This window comes from Bubalus bubalis, chromosome 5, assembly GCF_019923935.1.
Source record: "Bubalus bubalis isolate 160015118507 breed Murrah chromosome 5, NDDB_SH_1, whole genome shotgun sequence".
Lineage (NCBI taxonomy): Eukaryota > Metazoa > Chordata > Mammalia > Artiodactyla > Bovidae > Bubalus > Bubalus bubalis.
In genome coordinates this window covers 76190730-76203302 of record NC_059161.1, presented here as the reverse complement: position 1 = coordinate 76203302, position 12573 = coordinate 76190730, and the positions used below count along the sequence as shown (strand labels likewise).

The 12573-nt window shown below is 37.6% G+C and overlaps 1 protein-coding gene across 2 annotated transcripts; it reads left to right on the top strand.

Moving 5' to 3' along the window:
* The first annotated feature begins 4261 nt into the window (after positions 1-4261).
* On the top strand, positions 4262-12359 carry LOC112577791 (apolipoprotein R). Of its 2 annotated transcripts, XM_025277667.3 has the most exons (4): positions 4271-4666; positions 9725-9895; positions 10681-10856; positions 11416-12359. In XM_025277667.3, exons 1-4 carry the CDS (start codon positions 4582-4584, stop codon positions 11569-11571), a joined length of 588 nt encoding a protein of 195 aa, XP_025133452.2. In that variant the 5' UTR covers positions 4271-4581; the 3' UTR covers positions 11572-12359. The 2 variants fall into 2 exon arrangements, with proteins under 2 accessions (XP_025133453.2, XP_025133452.2); XM_025277668.3 differs by lacking the exon at positions 9725-9895 and having other exon boundaries at positions 4262-4666.
* The last annotated feature ends 214 nt before the right edge of the window (positions 12360-12573 follow it).

Sequence of the window (12573 nt, the reverse complement as noted above, 5' to 3'; positions counted from 1 at the left end):
CTTATTTAACTTCTATGCAGACTACATCATGTGAAATGCTGGGCTGGATGAAGCTCAAGCTGGATTCAAGACTGGGGAAAAATATCAATAACTTCAGATATGCAGATGACACCATTCTTATGGCAGAAAGTGAAGAGGTGGTAAGCCTCTTGATGAAAGTGAAAGTGAAAGTTAGTTGCTCAGTGTCTGACTCTTTGCGACCCCATGGACTAGAGTCCTCCATACAGGCTCCTCCATACATGGGATTTTCCAGGCAAGAGTACTGGAGTGGGTTACCATTTTCTTCTCCAGAGGATCTTCCCCACCTAGGGATTGAACCCGGGTCTCCAACATTGAAGGCAGATGCTTTACCATCTGAGCCACTAGGGAAGTATTGATGAAAGTGGAAGAGCTGGCTTAAAACTCAACATTCATAAAACGAAGATTGTGGCATCTGGTTCCATCACTTCATGGCAAATAGATGGGGAAACAATGGAAACAATGACAGATTTTATTTTCTTGTGACTGAATCCATGAAATGAAAAGATGTTTGCTCTTTGGAAGAAAAGCAGTGACCAACCTAGACTGCATATTAAAAAGTAGAGCATTACTTTGCCTACAAATGTCTGTATAATTAGAGCTATGGTTTTTCCAGGAGTCATGTATGGATGTGAGACCTGGATGATTAAAAAGGCTGAGTGCCAAATGATTGATGTCTTTGAACTAGAGAAGACTCTTGAGAGTCCCTTGGACTGCAAGGAGATCAAACCAGTGAATCCTAAAGGAAATCTACCCTGAATATTCATTGGAAGGACTGATGCTGTAGCTGAAGCTTCAATACTTTGTCCACCTGATGCAAAAAGCTGACACACTGGAAAAGACCCTGATGCTGGTAAAGATTGAGGGCAGGCGGAGAAGGGAACGGTGACAGGGATGAGATGGTTGGATGGCATCACTGACTCAATGGACATGAGTTTGAGCAAGCTCCGGGAGATGGTGAAGGACAGGGAAGACTGGCGTGCTGCAGTCCATGAGGTCACAAAGGTTTGGATGTGACTGAGTGACTGAACAATAACAATGACAACAATATCTAGAATAAAGGATTCTCAAAACTTAACAGTGAAAAACAATATAATTAGGAAATGGGCAAAAATCATGAAGAAACTGAAGAGCACATATAAATGGCAAATTAGCACAAGAAAAGCTGTTCAACATCATTACCTATTAAGGAAATGCAAATTAAGACCACAAGCTATCACTGCACACTTATTAGGATGGCTAAAATAAAAAATGGTGACAACATCAAATTCTGGCAAGAATGTGGAAACCCTCATTAGGTAAACACTGTGTGATACATCTGTACCATGGAATACCACTCAGCAATTAAAAGGAAAAGACTGTTGACATGTACAAAGACTTGAATGGATGTCAAAGGAATTATGGTGAATGAAAGAAATCTAATGCCCAAAGATTTTACTGTACATTCTATCTATGTAACATTTTTAAAATGACAAAGTTTTAGAAATGGAAACCAGATTAGTGGTTGCCAGGGGTGAGGAATAAGGAGATAGCCAAGAAAGAGGTGGGTGTGGCTATAAAAATTCCTTGTGATGGTGGAATTGTTCTGGATTTTGACTGTGGCAGTGGATACACCAACTTACATACATGATAAAACAGTACGGAACTGACTAAATTCACACACAAGTATAACCATTTGAATAACATGAGTGGGTTGTATCAATATCGTCCATTTAGTGGCTCTTTAGGAGATGAATCTTGGATCAGCCACTTGTTTTTTGTAAATTTTTGGCAAGTGTTAACATTTTTCAATTAAAATTACTTATGGAACTTGCTTGACACAGTGTAAGGGCTTAATAGAAGTGAGAATTCAAAATTGTCTTCTAGTGGATGTTCTAAGCTGCCTTTTTTCCTAATATTTGGTAATATCTTGGATTCTCTTTCTAAATTAAAGCAAACTCAGGGTAAATGTGTTTGTTTTCCTTCATTTCTGGTAAGGCTGAAATTTGGGTGTGCTGTGATCAGTATTGCACCATAATTTACACAGCCCTGGTGAGAGTCAGCACTTTGGATTTTGACCACTTAAAAAAACTCTTTACCCACAGCTGAACTTGCTGGGAAGTTCATTTTCAGGCATTTCCCAAAACTCATTGCCTTCTTTTAATAAACATCAGTATATTTCCAGTTATTACATTAAAGATGAAAATTATGCAGGTAAACCCTTGTCTTTTGCTGTCTTTGTCAGAAATATAACACAGGACTGGATGTGTCTTTTGGCTGGTAAAATACATTCTGAATATTCTTAAGGTCTTCTGGAACCTTTCTCTCTTCATATTTAACCACTCCCGACCTCTTCATAGTCTAGTGCCTCATTATTCAGGATTTCAGGCACTACTCTTCCCTCTTCTAACAGATTAGAAAGGCACCAAAGGCTGACTCATTAAGTGTGTTAGGTAAAGCAGCAATAACTATAAGGAATGTCTCGCTCAAATATTGTCTGAGTAGTATTTTTTGTTCAGTTCAGTCACTCAGTCATGTCCAACTCCTTCCGACCCTATGGACTGCAGCACACCAGGCCTCCCTGTCCATCACCAACTCCTGGAGTTTACTAAAACTCATGTCCATTGAACCGGTGATGTCATTCAACCATCTTATCTTCTGACATCCCCTTCTCTTCCCGCCTTCAATCTTTCCCAGTATCAGGGTCTTTTAAAATGAGTCAATTCTTCACATCAGGTGGCCAAAGTATTGGAGTTTCAGCTTCAACATCAGTCCTTCCAATGAATATTCAGGACTGATTTCCTTTAGGATGGACATGTTGGATCTCCTTGCTGTCCAAGGGACTCTCAAGAGTCTTCTCTAACACCACAGTTCAAAAACATCAATTCTTCAGCACTCAGCTTTCTTTATAGTTCAACTCTGACACCCATATATGACTACTGGACAAACCATAGCTTTGACTAGACTGACCTTTATTGGCAAAGTAATGTCTCTACTTTTTAATATGCTGTCTAGGTTGGTCACAACTTTTCTTCCAAGGGCAATTGTCTTTTAATTTCATGGCTGCAGTCACCATCTGAAGTGATTTTAGAGCCCCCCCAAATTAAGTCTGTCACTGTTTCCCCATCTATTTGCTGTTAAGTTATGGGACCAGGTGCCATGATCTTAGTTTTCTGAATGTTGAGTTTTAAGCCAATTTTTTCACTCTCCTCTTTCACTTTCATCAAGAGGTGCTTTGTTTCTTCTTTGCTTTCTTCCATAAGGATGGTGTCATCTGCATATCTGGAGTTATTGATATTTCTCCCGGCAATCTCGATTCCAGCTTGTTCTTAATCCAGCTCAGCATTTCTCATGATGTACTCTGCATATAAGTTAAATAAGCAGGGTGACAATATACAGCCTTGATGTACTCCTTTTCCTATTTGGAACCAGTCTGTTGTTCCATGTCCAGTTCTAACTGTTGCTTCCTGACCTGCATACATATTTCTCAGGAGGCAGGTCAGGTGGTCTGGTATTCCCAGCTCTTTAAGCATGTTCCAGAGTTTGTTGTAGTCTACACAGTCAAAGGCTTTGGCATAGTCAATAAAGTGGAAGTAGATGTTTTTCTGGAACTCTCTTGCTTTTTTGATGATCCAACAGATGTTGGCAATTTCATCTCTGGTTCCTCTGCATTTTCTAAATCCAGCTTGAACATCTGGACGTTCACAGTTCATGTACTGTCGAAGCCTGGCTTGGAGAATTTTGAGCATTGCTTTGCTAGTGCATGAGATGAGTGCAATTGTGTAGTAGTTTGAGCATTTTTTGGCATTGCCTTTCTTTGGAAAAGTTGTATTTTCAGGCCCGTTTATATTCCTGAGTCTTTTCATGCTTGTCTTTCCCCACTGGGCTTTAGAACTTCAGGAAGGAAACAACTTTCTCCAACAGGTTCTGTTTTTTAAAATTTCATCCTGCTGTTGGCAGCCCAAACTAATACTCAAAGGCACAACTTTTCCTAAAGTTAGTGCTTTTCAGGAATGGCTTCCTCTCACATTAGTATCCAAGCTCCACTGGACTTAATACTCAGCTTGAGCTAACTCAAGTTTTGTTTTGAGAGTTGTGGAGACTTCCACTCTGAACCAAAGTGCTTTTTTTTAAAAAAAAAAAAATCCCTGTTTATCTTGTCACTCAGAAATTAATCATTTACATTTCAAAACAGCAATTTCCAGTCCTAGCACACACACACAAAAAGATTGGGGTTACGGTTTCTAAATACTCTCAGAGTTTTAAATACTCTCAAAAGTCCCACTTGCTCGTGGCATCAGATCTTGATGATAACATTGAGGTTTCTAGTGCCCTTTGACTCAGTTGATTGCAAAAGTCCTAATTCTGCCCTGTTCCACTCAGTTTCTTCCTAACTGAGGAGGAAGAAGCTCTCAGTTCAGAGTTTTGACCTGTATTTTTTTTTACGCTGGGATTTTGCTGACTATTGTGCAGCTGAACTCATTTGGAGAGTGCTGCTGCTAGTTCCCTCTCCTCCTTCCAGATAGTTTCAGGTGCAACCTGTGATCTTTGAGCCTCTGTTGGTCACAATTGTCAACACTTACCATGAAGCCTGTGTCAGGGAGAAAGTCCCCAGTTCTGTACCTCCTTGGGATTCTGACCGTGCTCCTCTGCCCTGAAGGCTTACAAGGTGAGTAAAATCGTTGCGGATTCTCAGGTCCCAGAAAAGCAATTAGAAAAGTATTCAATTAATGGCAAGAAGGTAGTTAAACCAATCAATTGCAAATATATTCATTCCATATTAGGAATTTTAAAAGTATGATCAAATTGAAATGTTTTATATTACTTTGTAGGAGGTATAATAACTTGTTTTACTAATGACAATTTCAGTTAGCAAATTGCTTTACCAATGTTATAATAAATTGTTTATTAACTTCTATTTTATTAATGGAACAACTGAATTCCCAAATATTTTCAAAATGTTTTTTAGTACTTTTATATTTATATTATTATCATTATTAGAGAAACAGCTATTTTGTATGAATTCCTGGGGGTCTGCTCTAGTAAACAGATAATGAATTGTGGGAATGAAATGAACAGCATGGGGACATGGTCAACAGTATTGTAATAGCCTTGTATGATGACAGATAGTAACTAGATTATCATGGTGAGCATTTATAAAGGGCTTCCCTGGTGGTTCAGATGGTTAAGAATCTACCTGCAGTGCAGAAGATGCAGGTTCCATCCCTGGGTCGGGAAGATCCCCTGGAGAAGGAAATGGCAACCTACTCCAGTATTCTTGCCTGGGAAATCTCATGGACAGAGGATCCTAGTGAACTACAGTCCATGGAGTGACAAAGAGTTGGACATGACTGAGCAATAGAACATGCATTTTATAAGGTAAATAAATGTGTTGTACACCTAGATTGAACATAATGTTGAGTTCAATTACATTTCAGTTAAAAAAAAGAATAAACTGTAAACTGCAAATAACATTACTTTCATAATGATACATAAATATGAACTCACAAATGCTTGTAATTTCTTAATTTTTCAATTAGTTTATTACACTCAGAGATAATTTTTGTTTCTAATGCATTGGTGTGTTATTACTTTCTCTTAAGCAAAATTGATATTGTAACTGTTACCACTAATTCTGAGAAAATGTACTAGAATCTTAAGTCATAAGTTATATGTAAAAAAGCTCTCTGTAAATGACATTTTATATATGTAAAGTTTAATTTTTGCAGTTTGGTAATGTTTATAAATTAATCAGCATTTGAGAAGATTTGATAATACCTGTAGGACTCTATGGAGAAATGTGACTAGAGCATTTAGTTGTGTTTTATATAAATGAAATCTGTGCATTAAAGGTGATTTTTTAAATCAGAAAATGTGATTTCTTTTTTTCCTATTGATAACTTAAAATATGTACAAAGCTTCAAATACTTATTACTCAGATTCAACAATTATCAACTCATGACCATTCTTGTTTTAACCATATCCACATCCATTTTTCTCAGTCTAAGTTATTTAGAAGGAAATCTTGGATATTACTTCTGAATATTTTAGCATGTATCTCTAAAAGATAGACATTCTTTCTTAAAAGCTATGACAAACCATTATCATATGTAAAATTGTCATAATTACATAATATCAAGTATCTAGGTTTCAAATTTTCCTGATTGTCTTATTTATAAATGTTTTTGTAACTTTATTTATTCAAATTAGAATCCAAGTAAGGTCTACACATCACAATCGATTCATATGCCTCTTGAGTTTCTTTTAATGTATAGATCATTTTCTTTTTCTTATATGATTTTTATTTTGTCTAATTTAATTTCTAAAGAGGATATGGTGGTATCATTATTTTGGAGGCTTCTTCTGCAAAAAGATGAAAATAATTGAGAGAAGGCTAAAAAAGTCAATATAGGATTATAAACTTCTTCAAGTGTTTGGTTAGGAATTGGGCCTGATGATTTTTTAACTTATTTAGCAAGTAATAGGTTCTCTTTTGTGTATATGTGTGTGTGTGTGTGTGTGTGGTTGTTTTTATTCTACCAACCTTCCACGTTCATCTTTGAATTTCTATTTCCACTGGGTAAGTCAGTAAATAAAGGCCATGTATCATTGGTCAAGAAGTCTTGTGAGCTATTAATTTATCTTTTGAATAAATTCCTTCTTTTTCATTTCCTTAATTCTTCCATTGTTTATGGAATTATGCCTTTAACCCAGCCTATTGTTTAAAACCTGTCATAATCTGATCCCAGTTTCATAGCCTACCTCTCACACTTCTCCCCTATGTGATTCTCTAGTCAAACTAGCCTATTAACCAACCATAAATATTCCCATGTGATTTGCTCCCTCTCATTCTTGCTAACATAATTCCCCTCAATATAAAATGCCTCATCAATGCAGCTAACTATCCAATACCAAGTCCTGCCCCTAGGAGGCATTTTCCTGGCATATTTAATGCATGGGATTTCTCTCCCTCTTCTTATACTACATATTTTCTGCTTTCTTTTGACAAATACCATACTCTGCCTGCTATTTTGACTTAACTATTTATATGCCATCCTCACTATTTTAATGAGGCTCCAATGTGCCCCTTAATATTCTCCATGGAGTTTAGTGCAACAATCTTATGTCTATTGTGTTACTAAAAATTTATTTCACGTGAGCCTCAGGAAGGGCTATACTTGAGCTCTAGACTTCCTGTATAGGTAACATCACCTTCTCACAAATATCTGTTTGGGAACTGCCCCTTTCAGAGGAACATTCTAAGTGTCTGTGGTGTGGAGAGTTATGAAATGTGCTCCCTGCCCTCAAGATGCAAAAGGAGAATAAAGATCTGTCCACCTACTTATCTATCTGTCAGCACAGATATGCACACACACATACCCCACAACATAACTGCCAAACCAGTGAGACAGAAAATAGAATGTCTTTAACAGATTTGAAGACTTGTACTTCACTCATTGTGTGATTTATTTACTTAGTCTTTCTATTTATAGTTTATTGATTAGATTAGTCTGTTCCTTCATCTGTAAATGAGGATGACAATGACACTCAAGTAAGGTTTTATGTTTTTGTTTTTTAAAATTAAATGAAATGTTGTAAGTGAAGTGCTTAACATGGTGCTTAGGACATAGACAGATACACCTGTTATTGCTAACAAGAAATGTAGTTCAGAGAAACCAAAGATTGTTGTGTGCCAGAGTTGGTCAGGTGCACTCACAAATGTGATAATGTGATTTGAAAGAAAAAAAATATTTTTTTTGGTCATTTGGTCATTCAGAAAATGTGTATTTGGACTTTGTCCAAGGTTCCTGGCTCACAGCTCCCAAAACTCTGATAATATCCTAAGTAAAGATGATGAGAAAGTGTCTAATGAACTAACTTCGGAACCCCAACTAAAGAAGGGTGCTCAAGTCGCTTCAGTCATGTTTGACTCTTTGGACTGTAGCTCGCAAGGCTCCTCTTTACCTGGGTTTCTCCAGGCAAGAATACTGGAGTGGGTTGCCATGCTCTCCTCCAGGGGATCTTCCCGACCCAGGGATCCCATGTCTCCTGTGTCTCCGGCATAGCAAGTGGATTCTTGACTGCTGAACCATGAGTAAGCCCAAAGATGGACAGTGGCTGCTAATCATGATTAGAGGGTTGGAATTATCAGTCTTACCCTCTGCCTCTGGTGAGGAGGCAGGGGTTGGAGGTTGAATCGATTGCTAATGACCAATGTTTTTATTAGCCATGCCTATGTGATAAAGCCTCCATAAAACCCCCAAAAGATGGGACTTAGAGAGCTTCTGGTTGGTGAATACGTACAGGTGCAGGAAAACTGGCATTTCTGGAGATGGAATGGAAGCTCTGTGCCCCTTTCACACACTTTGCCCCTTGCATCTCTTCCGTACGGCTGTTCCTGAGTTATATCCTTTTACAATAAATCTGGTAAGTTAAATATTTCTCTGATTTCTGTGAGGTGCTCTAGAAAATTCACTGAACCCAGGTATACTCTATGACTTTAATCTTTTATTTATGGAAGACGCAAAATTATGAAAGCTTTCCAAGTCCTGATAAACCTAACGTCTGTTTCTTAAAATTATGTGTATTTGCCAATATTTTAAAATTATTAACTAAATCCTCCAAGGCTTTGTGAAATTTGATATAATGTCTTTGTATGGATTAATTCTTATTTCATTATTGAAGTAATTTCAGAAAGCATTTTCTAATATTCTCTTCTATAAAAGATGCAAAAACACAGAATACTCTTGGGATTGATGGGTACGGAAGTGGTAAGGTATTCTGGATTTGCACAGTCCCTACAAGTTTTCACAGAACAATGTCTCTTGATCACAAATGTTTCTTTAGTAACTTTAGTTAAAAAAAAAAACAAACTGACTCTAAGCTTTAACAAACTGACTCTAAGCTTTAATTACTGAAAGTCTTCCACTGTCCTCAAGTAGCCCATTCTCTCTGCTGAGGGCAGTGTATTGCCAAGACCATGGTCTGCGTGGAGCAGAACTGCACTGACTCAGTCCCTCCCTTGTGTGACCTTGGGAAAGTTACTGTACTTCTCTGTGTTTCCTCATCTATGAAATGAAAATAATAATAATAATGCCTACCTCATAGGGTTGTTTGGGAGAATTAAATGAGTTAATATTTGTTAAATGCTTCAAGTACTGCCGGACATTTTAAGGTAAATGCTTATACTCATATTTGGCTAAATATTTAAACTTATTGAAAAAAAAAAAAAAACAGTTGTATACAAGGTGAGGATCAGTTCTCTTTCCCTCAGATACCCTTATACATACCTCCTTTCCTTAATTTCCAGCCACATGGTAATAGAGGAGCACAGTCCTTCTTTGGTGCTTCCTTCATAGCTCAGTTGGTAAAGAATCTGCCTGCAATGCTGGAGACCCGGGTTCGATCCTTGGGTTGGGAAGATCCCCTGGAGAAGGAAATGGAAACCCACTCAGTATTCTTGCCTGGAGAATCCCATGGACAGAGAAGCCTGGCAGGCTACAGTCCGTGAAGTCACAAGAGTTGGACACGACTTAGTGACTAAACCAGCACCACCACATTTCTTCTTTGTGAATAATTCCAATTATCTTATGGGCAATGAAATTTATTGGGAAGGATAAAAGTCTTTCAATCGATCACTTTAGTTGAATGCTGCTTTGTTTAATGTGCTGCTTTGTTTAAACAACAACAACAACAAAAACCTCTTCTCTCTCTTTCACCATTGAAGGTTGTATTCCACCACCTGAAGTTAAACATGGACACTTTACGTATATTCAAAAACAAACATGGGGAACTGATGTGGTTGAGTATGAATGTCAGGAAGGATATACTCTTGTTGGAGAGGCTAGAATCTCCTGCAGATTTTTCAGCTGGTCACCACCGGCTCCTCAGTGTAAAGGTAATCTAGGTTCTCTGGAGGCAGAATAGCACTAAGAGATAGAGCTACTATGGAGTAATTCAGAAGTGACTCTGAGAGAATGCGTCCTCCCAGCCAGAGGTAAAGTTGTCATGAGCATGTGCTTGAGCCTGAGTGAGGTCCACTGTGGTTTAATTCCCACATATCCAATAAATGGCACCTCAAATTCTTATAGAGGCCAGAACCTTTCATGGGAGAGTTGACTGATAGGGTTGACCTCCTTATTGGGTTAAGTGGCTATTATGGCAGAATAAGGAAAATGTTGCTAAAGGTTATTTAAATCATTTCACTCATAATAACTCCAGGAGCTGAGTTACTGGTGCTATTTTTTTTTTTTTTTTTTTACACAAGATGAAACTGAGGCAAGAAGACAGGTCCCATAGGGCAGAAGTTAACAGCTCAGAACAGCCCCTAGGCTCTCACTTTTGCTCTGCCGCTGCAATTATGTGATGTGGGGCAAGGCATTTAACTTCCCTGTGTCTCAGTTGCCTCATGTCTAAGGTGGAGATAACCATAGGGCCTCCCTCACAGAGTTGCTGAAAGCTTACTTTAAATGATGTATATATTGTGTTTGCACACAGGTGATTCCAGCCAGAGCTCCATAAATACTTGCCAGTATTGGTAGTAGTAGTAGTAGTGTATCAGTAGCGTAGAAAAGAAAGGTAGAATTCAGCAATATTTTTATCCTTTTTAAATGATATTATTAGTGTTAAAATGTGTTGTATCTGAGATGTTCACAATGCTAAGAAAATGTGTCTTGATTACAGCTCTATGCCCAAAACCAGAAATATCAAATGGAAAGCTGTCTGTGGAGAAGGATCAATATGTCAGCTCTGAAACTGTCACTGCCAGGTGTGACCCTGGCTATAGGATGGTTGGTTCCCAGAACATCTTTTGCTCAGAGAACAAATCTTGGAGTCCGGATGTGCCCAAGTGTGAGAAGGTGAGTAACAGCCAATGAATTTTATGTCATATGACACCTCAAAATTAATTAAAGGAAAATGGGATGGTTCATAAAATAGAAAAAGAAATAATATGTCTTAAAGGTCTATTTCAGTTGGGGGGGGTGAATTTATAAGGTGTCTATTGGCTCTTTCCACCTTACAGTGGGTCATCTCAGGTGTGTGAACAAAAGAGTCTTATTGACCAGATATCTAGTCTTTGGTATTTCCTCCAATAAATTATGTGGTTTTGCTCCATTTCTGGTTGGTCAGCAGAACTGATGTGCTAGTTGTTTTTTGGGGAGATTTCCTTCCTGCTTATACTTCCTCTGTGTTTGGCACTGATGCTGATTATTATTTGAGAACAAACACAGACTGAGCTCTCAGGAAAATATTTTTCTAGGATCCAAAATATTTTTCTGGAGTTTCCTACCCATCATTGGTCCTGGGGTTGTTCTTCATTTTTCAGTCTTCCTTATGTCATAAGACTTCCTGAAGAAGCTCACCCTTTACAAGGATGAGGAAACTTTCTGAAATCATTCTTTTTGTTTCCTCTTTCAGGTATCTGCTGAAGTTTGTGAGGCAGTCTTGAAAGGCCAAAAACTCCTACAGTGTTACCCAAATGCCATGGAAGCAAAGGTGGCCCTGGAGTTACATAAATTGTCTCTGGAGATTGAAAAACTGGAGCAAGAAAAACGCAAATTGGAAATTGCTTGAGGCTTTCTCTTGGATACATTCTCAGGAAAGAAGTTGCAGTATCAGTATGCTTCACTGTGCAGGAGAGTTCTCGCCACACTCACACAAAATACAGGATGCTTGGGGCTGGTGCACTGGGATGACCCAGAGGGATGGTATGGGGAGGGAGGTGGGAGGGGGTTCAGGATTGGGAACATGTGTACACCCGTGGCAGATTCATGTTGATGTATGGCAAAACCAATACAATATTGTAACGTAATTAGCCTCTAATTAAAATAAATAAATTAAAAAAATACAGTATTTTTTACCTTACTAACTTCTACAGTTGTGACTTTCTTATTCTTTGATTAGCTGTAGGATCTATAGTGATGCTTATTCCTGATGCTGATAATTCATATCTTCTCTCTTTTTGCTTCCTGACCAGTCTGCCTTGGATTTATCAATTCTATTGATACATGTTTTATGGCTTAGAATGTGGCACTTGCTCAATATTCCATGTATTCTTGTAAAGACTGTGTGTTTTGCTGCTGAGTGGTACTCCCTATAAATGTCAATTAGGTAAAGTTGGTTGCTAATATGGTTCCAGTCTTCTCTATCCTGGTTGATTTTCAGTCTATTTGTTCTATCAATGATTGGAAGAAGGGGTATCAAAATTCTCTTTGTAGGTTTGTCTATTATTTCCTGTAGCTTTTAGTTTTTGCTTCCTATACTTTAAAGTACTATTATTAGGGGCATAAATGTTTAGAATTTGTATCTTCTTGATAACTGACCCTTTTTTATTATGTAATAAACTTCTTTATCTTTCAGAATGTTTTTTTGTTCTCAAATATATTTGAACATAATTTGGTTGATATTAATATAACCCATTATCTTTTATTTTTCTGTAAATTTCTAGAATAAATTCTGAGAGCCAAAATGTATAAATTTCAGTAGCTACATTTAAAAAGTAAAAATAAATATTTGAAATTAATTTCAATAATATATTTTATTTAACCCAAATTTTCAAAATAGAGTCATTTTGAT